We start from the raw sequence: 19,629 nt of genomic DNA, 5'->3' as shown, positions 1-19,629 counted from the left end.
TTGTGTATATATATGCATGTATATCTTTTTTCCATTTCGTGTATTTTAGTTTGTATTCTTCATCTGTATAAAATTGCAAATTCCTTTTGGCAGAGACTCTATAATTAAGAAATGACAACTAATTTGTTTTTTTTGTTTGTTTTTACTTTTGTGGGAAAGATGTTTTGGAGCATATCCCATAGTACTGGGGCTGTTCCAACAACTGCAATGCTTGGGGAACGTTGTGGTGTAAAGGACTGAACCAGGGACTCCCACATGCAAAGCTAGTGATTCAGCCTTTTGTCTCTCTCCCTAGGCCTAGCCCTTTTTGTTTGTTTTAAAATAATTTCTTGGATATAACTTACTGGCCTGTAATTCACTCATTTAAAATGTACAGTTGAATTTCTTCTGTGATATTCACAAAGCTGTGCAATTTTCACCACAATATCTGAACATTTTTCTTTTCCTCTTTATTTGGAAAGGTGGGGGGATTGGTTTGGGCCACACCCAGTGGTGCTAGGACTTATTCCTAAAAGTGCTTTTGTGCAGGAATCATGCTTAGTGGTGCTCAGGGACCGTATATGGTGCCAGGGATCAAACTGTGGTCTGCCCGGTGTTTTATCCTTATACTGTGCCTCCAGCCCCAAGAGCATATTTCTTTTTTTTTTTTTTTTTTTTTTTGGTTTTTGGGTCACACCCAGCGATGCACAGGGGTTACTCCTGGCTCTTCACTCAGGAATTACCCCTGGCGGTGCTCAGGGGACAATATGGGATGCTGGGATTAGAGCCCGGGTCGGCCGCGTGCAAGGCAAACGCCCTACCCACTGTGCTATCGCTCCAGCCCCAAGAGCATATTTCTTAAACAATTTCCCTTTAGTTGTCACCTACCAGTTTTTCATAGTCCTCGTATCTATGAAGTATCTTAATTACTTTTGCCCTCAAAAGAGTAGGGATTCTAAACAGTCTTAGGATTTTTTTTCTTTTTCGGGAAGTGGTATTTTTGAGACATACTCATGCTCACCCTAATGACCATTTAGCCATAATTACCTCTTTAAATAATCTCTATCCAAATAATGTCAAATTTTGAGGTCCTGGAGATTAAGACTGGAAGATAAAAATTTGTGGGTGGCCCAATTTAGCCTGTAACAGTGGAAACACTTTTAAGATCCTAGAATGATAAATACCCAGAGTAGACAGTGTGGTGAAGAAAATTTTTTTCTAAGTGGAGGAAACTTGTCATGTTAATTTCATAAAGTGTGGTTACTGAGTAATGAACTTTATGAAAGATAGCAGGACAGATACTATTTTTGATTGGCAGTAGTAACAACTACCATTTTAGTGCTTCTATAGATATCCAGAGTATGTTCACATTGGCTCCAGTACTTCAGGGAGGAGAATGATGCTGGTTGATTCATTTCACAGACAAAGACTGAAATTCAAAGATGATAAATGACTTGGTTCTGAATTCACGGCAAGCTATTGAGAGTATCCTACTCATATGGCAGAGTCTGGCAAGCTCCCTGTGGTGTATTCATATGCCAAATATGTAACAATGATGGGTCTCATTCCCCTGACCCTGAAAGAGCCTCCAATATGGCACCGTTGGGAAGGACAAGTAAAGAGAGGCTGCCAAAATCTCAGGGCTAGATCGAATGGAGATGTTACTGGCGCCTGCTCGAGCAAATTGATGAACAGTGACAGTGATACTCAGCTATTCACATAAATACATCATTTGTAGCACGTTATTTCTTCTGAATGGAATTATTTTTTCAAAGCGCATAGGATGCTGCTATAAAAATTATGAATTTAGGGCAGGAGAGAGCTTAGTGCATCAGAGTGCATGGTTTGCGTGCAGAGTGCCCAGTTCAGTCCTGACACTGCATGGCTTGATTACTGAACCGGGAATTGTTCCCAAGCATCTCTGGGTGTAGGCCCACCCTTCCCCCCACCCCCGCAGGGGAAAAAAAAATAGATCTAAGAGTCCCTCATAATATATATGTGTGTGTGTGTGTGTGTGTGTTTATTTATTTATTTATTTATTTATTTGCCTTTTGGGGCCACACCCAGTGGTGCTGGGAAGTTTTCCAGGGTCTGTGCTCAGTAGACCATGCAATGCTAGGTAGGGATCAGACCTGGGAATTTGCATGTGAAGGATATGTTTTATCCCACTGAGCTGTCTCCCTGGCCTGTCCACCAGTAATTTTTTTTAACTTTATGATTAATCTCCTTTATTCCTTTATCAGTTTTAGCCAATTTGACCCATCTCTGAGTCACCTTTAAAATTGGTTCTGAGTTGGGCTGGAGCGATAGTACAGTGGGTAGAGCATTTGCCTTGCATGTGGCTGACCTGGGTTCGATTCCCAGCATTCCAGGAGTGATTCCTGAAGCCAGGAGTAACCCCCTGAGTATTGACGGATGTGACCCAAAAAGAAAAAAAGAAAATTGGTTCTACGGGCTGGAGAGATAGTACAGTGGGGCAGGTGTTTGCTTTGCATGTGGCCAGTCTTGGTTCAATCTCCTGCACTGCTTATGGTCTCCTGAGCCTTGCCAGGAGTGACTCTTGAACACACTGGGCATGGCCCCAAAACAAGACACTAACACAAAATCTATAGTTATAGGGGCTAGAGAGACAGTACTAGGATTAAGGCTCTTGCCTTGCATCCCACTATCCTTGGTTTCGTCCTTGACACCTTATATTGTCCCCTGAGCAATGCCAGGGGGTTATTCCTGATTACAGAGCCAATGAATAGCCCCCAAGAACTGCTCGTAGCCCTGACACAACCTACAACCTCCTTCCTTCCAAATCAGTTATGTGGTGGTGGTGGTGGGGGGGTGACTGGAGAGATAGTATAGGGGTTAAGGTGCTTGCCTCGTGTCTTCAACTCTGGGCACCGTGTGGTTTCCTGAACACTTTGGCCAGGTGTAATCCCCCCCCCAAGTAAAAGATAGAATCAGTATATACTTCACAGTTATGTGAGGTTCAGATTCTGCAAAAATTAGATTCCAGTATCATCCTCTTAATGGTTGAGATGACTGCTGTGTGTGGTGGCATGCGGAGTGTCCTGTCATTGTCACAGAGCTCTTCGGGGTAGCTGAGGATGGGCAGGCTGACTGCCTGTCCCAGTCGCTGGTATAGTTCTGGGAATGGATGTCGAGTGCCAGGAAGCCACGCCCTGAAGCTGCAGACGTGTTGCCTAAAGAAAGAGTAGGGCTGGAGAGATTAAACAGTGGGTAAGGTGCTTGCCTTGCACACTGCAACTCAGGTTTGATTCCCAGCATCCCATATGGTCCCCCAGGGCACACCAGGAGTGATTTCTGAGCACAGACACAGGTGTACTCCAAAACAACACCAACCACAGAAAAGTCAGGATTGAAGGCAGGAGACCAGGGAAGAAAAATCCAAGATCTTGCTGCTCTAGTGCTGCCTCTAGTTTTTATAAGATGTCTTAACAGTTTGAATGAAGACTGTCTTTCAGTTGTGAGGAGAAAGTTTCAACCTTTGGATAAATGTATAAATTTTTGAACAGAAACTAAGTTTGAAAATTAAATTTTGACTTAGAAAATTAAGTTTTTAACTCCTCATGTTTTTCCAACAGATAAAGAGTTCTATTTGCCTTTTACGAGGGAAAATCTATGATGCTCTAGATAACCGAACTTTAGCTACCTACAGCTATAAAGAAGCCTTGAAGCTCGATGTGTACTGTTTTGAAGCCTTTGATCTTTTAACATCACACCACATGTTGACAGCCCAAGAAGGTTTGGAAACTCAGGTGTTTTCAGTATTGTTTGAATTGTTTTTTTCTCTGAAATCTGTAGTCAAGAGCAGGTTATGTATAGGCCCATTAAATTCTTAAATTTCTAAATATTTCATATATGAAGCACATTGCCAAGATGCAACATTGAGTAGTGCCTCTGCAGTCAGAATCTTTGGGGAGTTTTGAGAAGGGATGTGAGGACATGTAAGCCAACATTCCAGACAGGATTCTTAGCCAGGCTGTTCTTTATAACCTTAGGACACTTAAAGCAGTGGGGTGTAGGTGTCAACTGGAGGCCAGCTAAATCAGAGTTTTTGGTAGTTGGTAGCCCTAACATTATGAATTTTCCTGTTCTAGATGACTTTGTGGTACCAGGGCTGAAAAACATGGTGACAGTGATTGAGGACCAGGGTGTCCTATTCCTAACAGAATTCAGGCATTATTCTAGCCTCTTACTTGGAGTGGGTGGCTCTCAGCTGGGGCATTTCTGCCCTCAGGGACATTTTTGATAGTCACCACTTGAGGTGAGAGGAGGGTGGGAGGTTGCTTCTGGCCTGTGATGCTTAGAGGCCAGGTACCCTGGAGCTAGCACCAGCAAACTTCGGGCACACAATCTCTGTTGGTGAGAGTGTTTGGAAGGGCTGCATCGCAGGTGCTCTCCATTAGGAGTTCTGCCAACAGGTGTCCTCAAGTATATTTTGCTCTTGTTGTTTTCTCTTTTATTCATTCATTTATTTATTTTTTGGGTCACACCTGGCGATGCACAGGGGTTACTCCTGGCTCTGCACTCAGGAATCACTCCTGGCGGTGCTCAGGGGACCATATGGGACGCTGGGAATCGAACCCGGGTCTGCCGCGTGCAAGGCAAATGCCCTACCCGATGTGCTATTGCTCTAGCCCCTGTTTTCTCTTTTAAATTGGATTTACTTAGACCGAGAACTCTAGAAAAACATTTTTTTATTGCTGGTTCCTCCATACCCTTTACTATTTTGAGGACATTCTTCTCTCCCTCCCCCCCATGTTTTTAAGAAAAAGAACTTCTTGAATCACTACCTCTTAGCAAGCTCTGTACTGAAGAACAAGAATTGCTGCGCTTTCTTTTTGAGAACAAATTAAAAAAGGTAAGTTAAAAACACAAAAATGAGTGCTTTATACGAACGTTTCCCTAAATTTGGCCTGTTTGAGTAAAGTTTTTATTTTTTCCTCTTCCCTTTTTTGCTACTGTTGTGATGGGCCCCATACTTTGATGTTTACAAGCAAGGGTTGCACATTTAGCTGAGTTTGTCCATGTGCTCCCTGGGGTCCTGCTCATTCAGTAGGGTGCTGTGCAGTCTATCGAGTGCTCCCTAGATTCCTCCCTATTCTGTGACTGCTGTGCACACTGGATTGAGTGTTTCCTGGTGTCCCTGTGGGGCTCACAAGTATCTGCCACTTAAATCAGCTTAGCTGTGCAAGCATTTTTATGCTTCCTAAGCTTCTACTATCTAAAAGAGTTCTTGCCTTGAAATTCTGTCATAACATTCTGATGAGATTAAACTTTTTGAGAGAAATGGTGATTAAAACATGTCTTATGTAATTCTTTTGAGCACTTTGAGCCAAATTGAGTATTCCTTTTCCTGTTTCTTTTTTTATGGCAGGGTTTCCCTGGGCATTGCTAAAGGAGTCTGGGGGTCACTCCCTGTGGTACTTCACCAGCGGGGCTGAATGTTTGTTGCTAGTATGAACTCAGTGATGTTCAAGAACTAGGTGGAACTGGGTCCTTGAGTCTTACGAGGCCTGTGCTCTTGACCCCTGCATTCTCTTTTTGTTTCTGAGTCTGCCTTCACATCTGGTATGCTATGTGGAGTTTATTATATCTGAGTTCTCTGTGTTTCAGTATAATAAGCCTAGTGAAACGCTCATCCCTGACTCCGTGGATGGCTTGCAGGAGAACCTGGATGTGGTAGTGTCTTTAGCAGAAAGACATTATTATAACTGTGACTTTAAAATGTGCTACAAGCTTACTTCTGTGTAAGTATATATGCTTATTTTCATGTAAGAAAGTAGAGCTCATTCCATTTTACCTAGAAAGTGTGTTGGGACATGTTTTCTGAGTTGCCAAGAAAATAATGGTTACAGTTGCCTTTGCTATTCACAGAGTACCAAGCTGGGTTCCACCTTAGGAGAGCAAATTATAGACTGAGGTTGTTGCATGTTTGTGGGTTTATTCCATTAAATTCAGAGTACACATGTTCTTCATTCAGTCTTTACTATTTTGGGGGCCATGCTGGTCAGCTCAGTGCTGGGGATCTCTCCCCCGTGCTCAAAAGACCATGCTTCCTAAGACTGGCAGCCTGGGCTCCGGCCCTGGAGCCTCTTTCCTGCCCCAAGTCCAAACTTTGTTAATCTGAAGTTTGAAATCAGGTTTGGTCCCATTCTCATGTGGAGTTGAAGTCCACTGTCCTTTAATGACTAATTTAATTTTGTAAATATCTGCTTGGTGCTCAGTTAGACTCACTCCCTGCTAAGCCATCTCCCTGTATACTACCCATTTTACACTGCACAGAGTTTGAATTTTATTTTTTAAATTTTGGGGGGCAGGGGGCACACCTGGTTGTGCTCAGGGCTTTTGGCTCTGTACTCAGGGTTTACTCCATCAGGCACAGGGGAGTATATGGGGTGCTGGGGATCAAATCCAGCTCAGCTCTACCCTCTGTTCTATTTCTTTGGCCCCCTAAAATATTTTTATTCATGGAAGTTTCTGACATGGAACCGTCTGATGCTAGGGTTTTGAACCATGTGGCTGCATGCAAGGCAAATGCTTTCCCTCCTATACTATCTCTCTAGCACCCCAAATTAATCTCTAAGATAATTGCATATACTGATTTTTATGGATCTTTGGTTTCTAAAATCCTTAAATACACAAAAATTTTGATTGGCGAGTATTTGTAATCCTATATTTTATATTGTTTTATTCTTCTAAATGGAGTATTATATTGTAAGTTCTGTTGATGTAAATGTATTTGACTTTTATTCATTAGTCTTGGAGTCTTTTTGCTTGGTTGGTTTGTTTTGGGGGTCACTCCTAGAAGTTCTCAAGGCTTACTACTGGCTCTGTGCTCAGGGGTAACTCCTGGTTGTGCTTGGGGGGCCATATGTGATGTTGGGGATCCAGCCTGGGTTGGCTGTGTGCAAGTGCCCACTTGTCTTGCACAAGTGCCCTACGTGCTGTCTTCCTGCTCTGAACCTGTTCATTAGTTTTTATGGGGGCTGGGATATAGCTCAGCAGTAGATTGCTTGCCTTGCATGTATGAAGCCCTGACCCCTGAGTTTGATCCCCAGCACCGGGAAAAGAAAACCAGAAACATCTGTTTACTTCTTTAGGGCACACACTCAATAGTGCTGAGGGCCTGAGACTACTCCCAGCAGAACTTGGTGCGGTGCTGCTGGGGGTACTCACGCTAGTGGTACTCTGGAACTGCCTGGGTCACATGGCGTTTAGCCGAGCTATGCTGGGGACCAGGACTTACCAAGGAATGAACTCAGGGCTTTGCATGCTCTCGGCACATGCTTGACCATATGAGCTATCTCCTCATCCATGATGCATCTGTTGATGGATAGAGGTTTTGGGCCACTCCTGGACAGTGGTCAGTGGTCCTGGACAGTGCCAGGGATCAAACCCAGGGGTTCTGTTTGCAAAGCATGCCTTCTGGCCCTTGAAGTTGTCTCCCAGAACCTAAGATGTTTATTCTTTCCAGATAAACTGCAATTCCCCTCAACGTGTACCCTAGTCCTTGCCTTAACTTTCCGAAATTGATGGCCATGAATTTAGGAAAGTAAGCAGATTGAGTGCAGGCTTTGCATGCTGGACCCTGGGGTTCAGTCCCAGCACCGTGGTCCCCAGGTGAGGCTCCAGACCAGCCAGACAAAGCTAGGAAAGTTACAACCTATGGTCTTACCTGTAATACTGTAATAAACATAGCTAAGTATAATGAATGCTGCCATACATTGTCTTGGGAGTGGTAATGTTAGAAATATGTTGCTTAAACTTGCAGAGTGATGGAAAAAGATCCTTTCCATGCAAATTGTTTACCGGTGCATATAGGGACACTTGTGGAGCTGAATAAAGCAAATGGTAAGCCTTTTTATTGATTGAAATAATTATAGGACAAACATAATGGAGTTCTCTAATAAAAGTAGCAGTTGGGAGAAGAAATGCCTTTGGGAGTGACCAGTGGTCTCCGCTGTTACCCACCAGAGTACTTTTTCTTTATCCCTCTTTCTTGCTTTTCTCAGAATTTGTGGTTCAGGATGTATTTGTTTGTTTTAAGGGTATTGGATGACAGTTTTGGTTCTTCTTCCCCTCCTTCTCCCTCCTCCTCCTCCCCCCCCTTCCTCCCTCCTCTTCTGTCTTCCTTCTTTCCTCTTCCTTCTTCTTTCTCCTCCTCCTCTTTAAGAAAATTGATTCGGGAGATAAAGTACAAAGATTAAGTCACTTGCTTGCCTTGCATATGCAGACCTGAGTCAAATCCCCAGCAGCTGCATATGGTCCCCCTAGCACAGCCAGAAGTGATCCCTGAGTACAGAGCCAGGAGTAGACCCTGAGCACTGCTATGGCCGAAAACCCCCCAAAAAGAAAAACGATAACAGCAAGTCATTAACTATTTAGAAATTGAAAGAGGGTAGTTTTTTGCTCATGTTTATATTTTCACATGGAAACATTAAGTTCTGTTTGGATAGTCGAAGCCCTTACATCTTTGAAACTGAATAGTGACCTTTGTCCAAGGACTATAAAGCCACACGCTCCCACTCCGATCCCTTCTGCTCGTAGTGAGTCTGTGGTCTGTGGAAGTGCTGCTGCTCCCACACCTGTTGTATGCTAGAAGCAGCCGGCGGAGAGCTGGGACTTAGGTGGCTGTCAGGAGGGAGCCAACCTTTATTTTCTTTCTGTTTTCACCTGGCAATGCTCAGGGGTGATTCCTCAAGGCTCTGCACTCAGGAATCACTCTTATTTGTGCTCAGGAAACCTTATGGGATGCTAGAGATCAAACCCAGTCTGGCTGTGTGCAAGGGGAGCGCCCTCTCTGCTGTACTACCACTCAAGCCCCTGGGATCCATCTTGTTTGCTCAGGCTTGAGTGCTTGGTCAAGGAGGTTGGTTGTGGGTGGTTGAGATTGGTCCCTGACAGGTCTGTGGAGCAGGAGACTGGGTTTGTGAGATAGGTAAGGTGCTCTGTGAAGTACTGAGCCACCTCCTGCCACTCACTGGTGCTCTGTACCCATAGGTGAATGTTGGGGACAGGGTGGTTGAATGGAACAGCCATACTATGAGGTTCTATATTTGATTAGGTAAGCAGATTTTGTGTGTAGAAAAAAAAAATCATTACCATGAAAATAGACTATATGATTGTGAAAGTTCTCTCAAAATTTATTTGAAAAGACTAATTTTAACTCTTTTTTCTCCTAATATAGAACTTTTCTACCTTTCTCATAAATTGGTGGATTTATATCCTAGTAATCCTGTGAGTAATACATAAATCTTTTTTTCTTATCTGAAGTTCAAGAAAATTCAACTTGTATTTAGATATAAAAATACTTAACATAGAGGAAAATTAAATATTGGGGCATATATATTTAATATTAAATATTGGACGGGGCCACCAGTCCAATCACACCAGGACCCTGTCTCTCCCATTTCTCAGAAGTAATGTTATGCTTGGTAGTTTTGTCACACTGCCAAAGAGCTTATTAAGTAGTGCAACCATTGGGGCTGGAGTGATAGCACAGCGGGTAGGGCGTTTGCACGCGGCCGACCCTGGTTCGATTCCCAGCATCCCATATAGTCCCCCAGCACCGCCAGGAATAATTCCTGAGTACAGAGCCAGGAGTAACCCCTGTGCACTGTTGGGTGACCCAAAAAAGCAAAAATAAATAAATAGTGCAACCATTAAAACAGTGATTCTCCCAAACAGGCATGCATTTAAAACTAGAAATTAAGAACTGTGTCATTAAGGACAAATGTCAGGAAGCAGGATCTTAAGTTTCTCGAAAACTCTGCAGCCTGTGCCATTGTGAATATAATTCATAAAGTTGCAACATGAGCATAAGAGAAATTGGCTGGGAAAATGGGGCAGTGTTGGAGGGCAGGGGCTCAGCTCTGTGACCGAGTATTGGTGCTGCAGGTGGGATTGGGGGCCCTTGAAGGAGTCCTGTAGCCAGACTGGCTTTCTCTGAGCTTAGGGCATATGACCGGATGTCTGTCTAGTCTACCTTCTGGCCTTGGTTTGCTAGCAGTGTTTAATTTCAAACAGATCATCATTGGTTATGATAAATTTTGAACTTTCTAGGTCTCTTGGTTTGCCGTGGGTTGCTACTATCTCATGGTTGGTCATAAAAATGAACATGCTAGAAGATACCTCAGGTACGATTCATTATCTTTCTCCCTCTGTGATGAGCCTATTGGAAGAGTTCTTACTTATCTGCTTTAATGCAGTAATCAGTAAGGACTTGAAAGGCAGAGTGACAGAATAGATGTTTCCTCAGCAGATATTTAGTTGAATTGATTGTGTTCCCTGCAGGCTCTTTATGAGATGTTGTGAGGGGGCATAAGAATAGTGGTGTGGACTTTGTTCTCAAGGAGTTCAAAACATGTTTGCATTCTTACTTCTGAGAGTAGATATAAAATAATGGACAATAATGTAAATAGTTTGAATGTCTATTTTTTCGTTACCTGTGATACTACAAGCCTTTTACATTTAGACTTGTTAATAATTGTGACATTACATGATACTTGAAGCTGTGTGATTACTAAAAGCAGAATTCTTATTTTGCTTCAGTACCTCCATGAAACTCCAAGCTACTTAATTAGAATCAGTTAACTTACCTGTTAAAATATGTCTAGTGTTTGAAGGTGGGTTATTAACCGCTTTTGCTATTTGACAGTACCTTTGCTTTTCTCCATATGAACAGAGAAAGTACATCTAAGGGAAAGACTATAAACTTTGAAGACAAACTTGAATTCTCATCCACATTCTCACTTGCTATAATTTGTGGCAGTTACTTTTCAGCTTTAATTTTCTGATTAGTACTTATATTCCAAGATTGTTAGAAAATCTGTAAGGTGACACAAAAAATCTTGCATTAGGAATAAAATGGGGAGAATGTTTCCTATTGAGTTACATGTTATAGAAAAACTTGCCTTGCCTGTGCTTTTTTTTTTTTTTTTTTGGCCAGTAAGGCTCTTTGTGTTGTAGTTGTTCTATTTTGAGTTTTAGCTTCTTTGATTAGCTGTATTATTCAGCCATGAAATTTGAAACAGTGCTGAAGATTTTCATCTTTATTCTCCATGTTTGTGATATGTTCTTATTTCTGGTGGCAGGTCACCAATGTATACCCACTGATTGAAGATAGCTGATAATTAGTGCAGTCTACCCACTATAGGATGTCAGTCTTCACTTTAAATACTTGCCTTTAAATCAAGTAATGAGTGATCGTGCAAGTTGTTATGGTTAGATGATGGTATTTGGGTCATACGTGTCATCATTCATAGTTGCTTCAACACTGTTCATTCACGGGGATGAGAAATGGAGCTCCTGGATTCAGCTACACTTGTATATCCTGTACAGTTTGCTCGTGGGTTTAGCTAGTGCCCATAGTGGGGTGAGCCTTTCTAAATATTTAAGTGTGCTTGTATGTTAAATTTTTCCTTTAATGAGCACAAAAGTTTTATTGTTTCATATGGTGACAAATTATTTTGTCCTAATCTCCTTGACGCCATCAGTCCATATAATAATATTGACAGTATATACTGTATTTCCTGAATGGACTTTCTTGTTTCAGCAAAGCTACGACGCTTGAGAAGACCTATGGGCCTGCATGGATAGCATACGGACATTCGTTTGCAGTGGAGAGTGAGCATGACCAGGCCATGGCGGCTTATTTCACAGCAGCACAGCTAATGAAAGGGTACGTACACCATATGACAAAATGCCACAAGAGTCTTCCTTTGGCTATCAGAAGGATTTTTTTTTTCTATTATTATTGTCTGTTTAGTTGCTGAAGTAAAATATATTCATTTTTATCATATACGATTGTAAAATTAATATGAAAATTGAGAAAGAAGCCAGTGTATAAATTTGCCTAGCAGTTTACCTTAGCCAAAACAAATGGGAACTAAGAATTTAGATTATGTTAACTAAGAATCTAACTGAGAAGTTAGGTTAATTCTTTTACATGCGCTTAAGCCAGGATGAAAATATTCATGAGAAAAGTTATTACATTCTGTCTGTCAAGACTACTTGATGTCTCAGCACTGCTCGTAGTGGTGGTGGCGGTAGTGGTAACGGTGGTGTTAGTGGTGATGACGGTGGTGTTAATTGTTGTATGATAGTAATGGTAGTGGTAGTATTAGTAGTGAGAATGGTAGTATTGGTGGTAGTTGTGGCAGTGGTGTAGGTGCAGGGCTCTTTCTCTCGGCTTATGTCTTAATCAACATTAATGGGTATAAGTGAACCCTAAGAGATGCTCCTCTAGGATAGAATATTGCTGTTACTAGCTCCACAGGTAGTGGGGCCCTGCAGTCAGAAGCCAGTCTAGAATGAGATTTATTGGTAGTCTTGGTATGTTGTGGAAAATTGGAATAAGAGCAACTTTTACTCAGGTTTACTGTGTAATAATTTTGTTTGGGCCAATCAGACTTTGAATAAGTCTGGCAAGAAGAAAGCTCTCAATAAAAGTACACTGCCTTAAATTGTTGGCTTATCACAGTGTTCAGGAGTGCAATCATACGTTTATTGATACCAGTCTCATCTTGTTAAGGTTGATATACTTCAGACTACTCAACTCTAGCTCCTATTCTGTTCATGATATCCACTTCTTTCATTATATTAAACTTGATACGAACTACTCTTCTAATTAGGTGTCCATGGAAATAGTGAAAAGGACATTCCTAATTGCTTTTGTCCAGACAGTCATAACAAAACAGTGAAGTCACAGGCTTCAACAGCAAACCCTCTTTTCTTGTTTTTTGTTTTTTTTTTTTTCTTTTTGGGTCACAACCCAGTGATGCTCAGGGGTTACTCCTGGCTTTACACTCAGGAATTACTCCTGGAGGTGCTTGAGGGACCATATGGGATGCCGGGGATCGAACCCGGGTCGGCCACGTGCAAGGCAAACGCCCTACCCACTGTGCTATCACTCTGGCCCCAGAAACCCTCTTTTCTTAAAACCTTGGGGACTAAGCTGTCTGTGTTCACATGTCAGTTTGCCTGGGAGCCTGTCACGACTCAGACTTCTCACTGTTTCTCCTCCTGCTGGCAAGAGTACTTTGGTGTTTCTTTGGTTTTGATTTGGGGGCCACACCTGGTAGTATTCAGGAACTACTCTGGGCTTGGTCATGCCTGATAGTACTTGGGGAACCATATGGTGCTGGTGCTGTGGGTTGACCCTGGACCTTGCAGTGTAAAGCATGTGCTCCAGCCCATTGCTCTGCCTCTCTGGTTCCTGTATTTCTTCATCCCACAGGACCACCAGTCCAATTGCACCAGGACCATGTCTTTCTTTCTGACTTTATTTAAACACTCAGCCTTTACTATTTCCTCACAGATTTTCTCTCCAGATACAGTCACTGTGGAGTTTGGGACTTAATATATATATCGTCTCTTGAGAGGATGCATACAGTCTATAATGCTAGTACTTTATTAGAGGTAGTTGTTCAGGTTAAAATTCAGAATGACCCTCACCCTACTAGGTTTCTCTGTTCTGTCCACCCAGATGTGAGGTGTGAGGTCTGTTCCAGTGTTTTGCAGAAGCTTCACCCACTGTCTGCATCCAATAGTGATCTAGTGACGTGATAAATTGATAGAAAATTTAATGAAATGATCACTACCTTCTGTTTCCCAAACTAACAAACTGTCTCTTGTAGTCTCAAATCAGCTTACCAAGATAAGCATGATTTTCTCTTAGTTTTACGTCTTTTTTTTTCCCTTTTGGGTCACACCCCGTGATGTACAGGGGTTATTCCTGGCTTGTGCACTCAGGAATTATTCCTGGAAGTGCTTGGGGGACCATGTGGGGTGCTGGGAATCGAACCCGGGTCGGTCACGTGCAAGACAAATGCCCTAACTGCTGTGCTATTGCTCCAGCCCCAGTTTTACTTCTCATCGTAATAGATTTATGGTTCTCCTAATTAGCTCTGTATTGAGTATTGAGTTTGAAATTGCCTAAATATTCTGAGATTTCCTTTTTGATTCTTAACTTTGGGCCTCTGGTTAGTTAAGAGTGTGTTGGTTAGTTTACACATACCCACGAGTGTCCTGAATGTCCTCCTAGTTCTAACTCCCATTCATTGTGGTGAGAGAATATACTTCTACCTGTTAGTTCTACCCAATATGAGGCTTGTTTGGGAGTTGTCTTGGTCTCCCTCCAGTTCTCGTTTTGCAACATGCATTTTGGATCCTTGTTAGGCACAAGTGTCTTGTGACGCTACAGAGCATTGATGGAATGAGCCTTTATCTTTACCAAGTTCCTTTCCTTTATTAGCAGTTACTGTTGATGAGGTGGGATTTGTCTGTCAGTTTTGTATCTCGAGTTTTTGTTTTAGTCTTCCTTACGGACCTATGTGTTTTCTGTAATGAACCGTTTTGGTTTTTTTCTACAGTAGTTTTTCAAAGTCTAAAAAAAAAAATAGTTATCTCACAACAATATACTAGCTAGCATGCCTTCTAACCCCAATAGTCAGTTCTCATTCTTTGCACACCAGCCGTGTTCTCCAGAGCACTTCATTTCTGACACTCTGCCCAGAGCTGTGCAGACCCCATAGTTGCATTTTTCCCACTGACGTTTCTCCTCTGCCACAGGAGCTTCTGACTGCGCAGGCTCCCACAGTCCCCTCCTGAGGCTTGATGAACAGCTGCTAAAACTAATCAGCTCAGGAAGGCGTTGATACACACTTACCAGTTTATTGTAATATGGCACTCAGAAATGGTGCCTGGCTATAGGTGGGACACAGATGGCACCTGGCTCTGACTCAGACCGCACCTTCTTTCGGCACCACATGCCCCTGCCTGCGGTGTTTGCCCTCTTTCAGGAGGATCTACATCTCCTGACTTTGCACCCAGGAATCATTTGTGGCTGTGCTCAGGTGACAGTATAGGGTGCTGGGGACTGAACCCAGGTCATCACATGCAAAGCAAGTGCCTTATCCTGCTATACTATCTCCAGCCCCTAGTTTCAAATGTTCTTTCTGTCTCCTTTTCATTTGCTCCATTTTCAGAGGCTCTTACCATGCTTGAGAGTGTGTGTGCTTCTGAGTGCTGGTTCTCACTTTTCCTTTTTTCTGTTCCTCAGACTGGATGATCTCCTCTGATCTGTCTTTGTGTTAACTTAGATTTACTGCTGAGCATTCTGGAGAATTCTTACATAGGTACTAACTCCAGATTTTCAACTTTGGTTCCTGTAAGTCTTCTCTTATTGTTCTGTGTGGGGAGATACTTTTCTTACCGTGGGCTCTTAATTTCTGGGTTTTTGGGTGTGTAAAAGAGCTCGTTTAAAGTGCTTCTGTCATAGGGCCCCTTTCTGCTCCTTGTTTCAACTGACAGCTTTCCTACCCCAGCCTCCATATATGGGCTGCACTTTTATGTTTCTTTGCATGTTTCCTTGTTTTTATTGAAAACAGACATTTAAAGGAATAGCATGTTATATCTCTAGAAATCAGTTTGTTGTTCTTGCTCCGTGTTGCTGTTCGGTAATTTTTTTCCTCATCCTGTTTCTTTCAGAGTTGGTGTCCATTGTCAGGTGAGACTGTTGAAGCCTTTGCTTAGTTAGCTTATTGTTCCTCGTTGTGGCCTGAAGGGCTCTGTCCTGTACTGGGCATGCCTCAGTGTCCCAGAATGCACCTCAACCATGTTTGTATTTGCACTGAGGGTTGCATTTAGCTAGAGATGAGGCAGTGGGTCTTCTCACATCTTCCTTGTGGAACATGGGGATGGGGGCGGTGCGTGCATGTGTGTCCTGTTCATCCTTCCTGAATCCCTGGTGATGTCGAAGCTGTTCAAACCTCCCTATGGGCATTTTACTCCCTAGAAAACCTTTTAGATTTTAGGTTATACGTTTTGTTTAGCCCAGCAAAAGTAGCATGACTCCTTGCTTTCAAAATTATCAGTGATGAGGCAGTTTGGGAGCTGGGCTTTCCTAGTGTTCGACTTCTCAGTGGGGTGTCTCAGGAGCTCCACACTCACTCTGTTCTTCAGTGGCTGGTAGGCCAGTGGTTTTGCAGTTCAGATGTCAGCAAGTGGTCATTTTTCCAGATAAACAATCCTCAGACCTTTGTGAATTTTGGTTAACTTTCAGAGACAGGTTTTGTTTTTTTTTTTTTTTTTTTTTTGGTATTGCTTTTGTGGAACAAAATAAAGGACTTGCGTATGGGAGTGCCCCACTCTGCCCATAAGGAGCCTGCAGGCTCCTGTGGAATAGAAGAGAAGGTGGGCAGAAACATGGGTCTTGGTTTTAGACGTGAGCAGATCACATCTATCCAACACTGCTGGTGTGCTTGGGATCTAGAGCTGACACTCTTCTTCTGCCCTCACAGACTTGAGCACCTTTTCTGCTGAGTCTGAGACTGTGTCCTGGTGACCTTCATCATTTTCAAAACCAGCTCAGTTTCTTGGCTTTGTCTTCATGTCAGCCCTGCTCTGAATGTGAAGAGATAAAAATTCAGTCCAGAAGTGATTATTGCTTACTCTGTCTGTGCCTAGAATAGTCTTGGGGATGTGAAAGAAAAATGGGTCCGACATAATACAGGACTGATACCTGGGCAGGAGCCATTTCAGCCAGAATGTCCCGTCCTGAGAGGGAAATGAAGCTAAGTGGTTCTAGTTCAGGGAAAAGAAAGGGTGGAGCACTTGACCCACCCTTCTCCCTGAGAGGGATTTTGTTGATTTTTGCTGTGAAAAGTACAAGACAAAGGTGAATAGATTAGATGAACCCTAGGAGTGCGCACATTACTCCAAAAGATGTTACCTAATAGTAGATGACATGGTATGAAAAACTAATGGCTGCGTTTTACTATGTTTAAATTATTTTGCAGGCAGGATTTTATATAGCTGATTACTGTTGAATTGTAGTTTTGGGTGTTGAATATTTGAAATTTTCCAATATTTTTAGGTGTCATTTGCCAATGCTTTATATCGGATTAGAATATGGTTTGACCAATAATTCAAAGTTGGCTGAGAGATTCTTTGGCCAAGCTTTAAGCATTGCCCCAGAAGATCCTTTCGTTATGCATGAGGTTGGCGTGGTTGCATTTCAAAATGGAGAGTAAGTACTGATGGCCACAAGCCTGTTTTCTCATTCACTAGACTAACCTATCAGTCACTCTTCAGTGTTCATTTTTGCTTCTGAACATACTATTTCAGAGTATGGAAACAGTGTTTTTTGTTTGTTTTAAAGAATTATCTTTTGTATTTATTTTAAATCATGATCCATTATTGATTCCTTTATATTTGGCTTCTGTGAGCTGTTAATTTCATGATTGGATAGTCAGTACCAACATTGCACTGCTATGCTCATTGGTTGCCTCAGCCATGCCTCATTGATTAGGCATTGAACCAGGCCCTTGTGTCTTCAATGCAAGTTTTCTGCCCCTCTGCCACTAGCTGAATCCCCAGCCGGGACATTTCCCTGGGCTTCCTCCCTGCCCCCCCCGCCTTTTTTTTTTTTTTTTTTTTAATTGAATCACAGTGAGATACACAGTTACAAGATTGTTCATGATTGGGCTTCAGTCATATAATGTCCCAACACCCTTTGCTTCACCAGTGTACATTTTCCACCACCAGTGTTCCCAGTTTGCCCCCCCACCTGGCTCTGTGACAGGTACTTTTCCTCCCTCTCTCCCTCTTGTCCTCTTGCCCACTTCCCACCCCTCCACCCTTTTTGGTATTACGGTTTGCAATGCACATCTTGAAAGATTATCATGTATATCCCTTTACCTACTTTTAACATTCAGTTCTTGTCCAGAATGATAATTTTTATTATTGTCATTGGTTCCTTCTATATCCTAATTGCTGCTTCCCCTTTTTTATATTTAAATTTGTTTTATTTTGTTTTGGGCCACACCTGGTGGTACTTCAGAATTTATTCCTGGCTCTGCATTCAGGAATTGCTCCTGGTAGGCCTCAGGGAACCACACAGGATACCAGGGCTTGAGCCCAGGTCGATTGCATGCAAGGGAAACACCCTACCTGCAGTACTATGTCTCTGGCTCCAAATATTTAATTTTTATTGTAGTCAGCATGGTTATAATAGTGTTGGTGTAGTAGTCAGTGCATATGAGACTCCAGAGTCTTGAACTCATGACCATATGCTTGCAAATGAACACTCTGAGGCACCATGCTATTCCCTTAGGCCCTTTTTACTTATTTATTTATTTTTCACATTTTCCAGTGAGAGCGTATACTTACAAGTAAATCTGAAAATTAAAATCATTAGGATGGTCGAGTCTCTGAGTTTTTGGGCCAGCTGAGGCAACACTGTCTCAGATCTTTACTGGAGAAATAATTCATTGTCTCTGAATATCTTATTTCTTTACACTAAATTATATATATATAAAAAAAAGTACACTACTCTGCTGTTGGTGATATGTATACATTATAAAAAATTGGGTTCTCAGCCTAAAACCTCTACCAAGAAACTCCTAGAAACAATAGATTTGTATAGTAAAGTTGCAGGCTATAAAATCAATACCCAAAAGTCCATGGCTTTCCTATACGCAAATAATGAGAGAAGAAAGCGACATGAAAAAAGCTATCCCGTTCAGAGTCGTGCCTCAAAATTTCAAGTACCTCAGAATCAGCTTAACTAAGGAGGTAAAGGACTTGTATAAAGAAAACTACAAAACGCTACTTCAGGACACGAGGAAATGGAAAGATATTCCCTGCTCATGGATCGGAAGTATTAACATTGTCAAAAAGGCAATACTCCCCAAAGCAGTGTACAAATTCAATGCGATCCCTATATAGATACCCATGACATTCTTCCAAGAAATGGAGCAAACACTCCTGAGGTTCATCTGGAACAATAAGCCCCCATGAATAGCTAAAGCAATTCTTGGGAAGAAAATGGGAGGAATCAACCTCCCCAACTTCAAACTCTACTACAAAGCAGTAATAATTAAAACAGCACAGTACTGGAACAAAGGCAGAGCCGCAGACCAATGGAACAGGGTTGAATATTCTGGACCCTCCCCCCCAAATATATGATCATCTCGTCTTTGATAAGGGAGCAAGAAATGTGAAGGAAAGCAAGGAAACCGTTTTTAACAAATTGTGCTGGCAAAACTGGACAGCTACATGCAAAAAAGTGGGCTCAGATCTCCACCTATCACCATGTACAAAAGTCAGATCAAAATGGGTTAAAGACCTCAACATCAGACCAGAATCCCTGAGGTACATTGAGGACAAGGTCGGCAAAACCCTCCACGACATTGAAGTTAACGGTATTTTTAAAGATGACAAGCCACTGGCCAAGCAAGTGAAAACAGATAAGCAGATGGAACTATCTTAAACTAAGAAGCTTCTGCACCTCAAAAGAAACAGTGACCAACAGTCTACAGAATGGGAAAGGATAATCACCCAATACCCATCCAATAAGGGGTTGATATCAAGGATATACAAGGCACTGGTTGAACTCCACAAGAAGAAAATAGCCAATCTCATCAAAAAATGGGGTGATGAAATAAACAGAAACTTTCTCAAAGAAGAAATCAGAATGGCTAAGAGGCACATGAGAAAATGCTCTACGTACACTAATCATTAGGGAGATGCGGATCAAAACAATAATGAGATATCATCTCACACCTCACATCATCTCACACAGAGACTGGCCTACATCCAAAAGAACAAAAGCAACCAGTGTTGGCTTGG

General features: G+C 42.2%; 1 protein-coding gene across 2 annotated transcripts in view; it reads left to right on the top strand.

Annotated features, from left to right (window-relative positions):
• CDC16 (cell division cycle 16) overlaps positions 1–19,629 on the top strand; it is a 38,214-nt gene that overhangs the window by 3,650 nt on the left and 14,935 nt on the right. For both annotated transcript variants that reach the window (XM_055147636.1, XM_055147643.1), the window contains exons 6-13: positions 3,576–3,735; positions 4,764–4,855; positions 5,611–5,744; positions 7,769–7,848; positions 9,185–9,234; positions 10,060–10,133; positions 11,552–11,677; positions 16,874–17,026. In XM_055147636.1, coding sequence (XP_055003611.1) covers positions 3,576–3,735; positions 4,764–4,855; positions 5,611–5,744; positions 7,769–7,848; positions 9,185–9,234; positions 10,060–10,133; positions 11,552–11,677; positions 16,874–17,026 — 869 coding nt within the window. The remainder of the gene's footprint in view (positions 1–3,575; positions 3,736–4,763; positions 4,856–5,610; positions 5,745–7,768; positions 7,849–9,184; positions 9,235–10,059; positions 10,134–11,551; positions 11,678–16,873; positions 17,027–19,629) is intronic.

Source organism: Sorex araneus, chromosome 1, assembly GCF_027595985.1.
Source record: "Sorex araneus isolate mSorAra2 chromosome 1, mSorAra2.pri, whole genome shotgun sequence".
NCBI classification, from domain to species: domain Eukaryota; kingdom Metazoa; phylum Chordata; class Mammalia; order Eulipotyphla; family Soricidae; genus Sorex; species Sorex araneus.
This window is presented reverse-complemented; position numbering and strand designations above follow the sequence as displayed.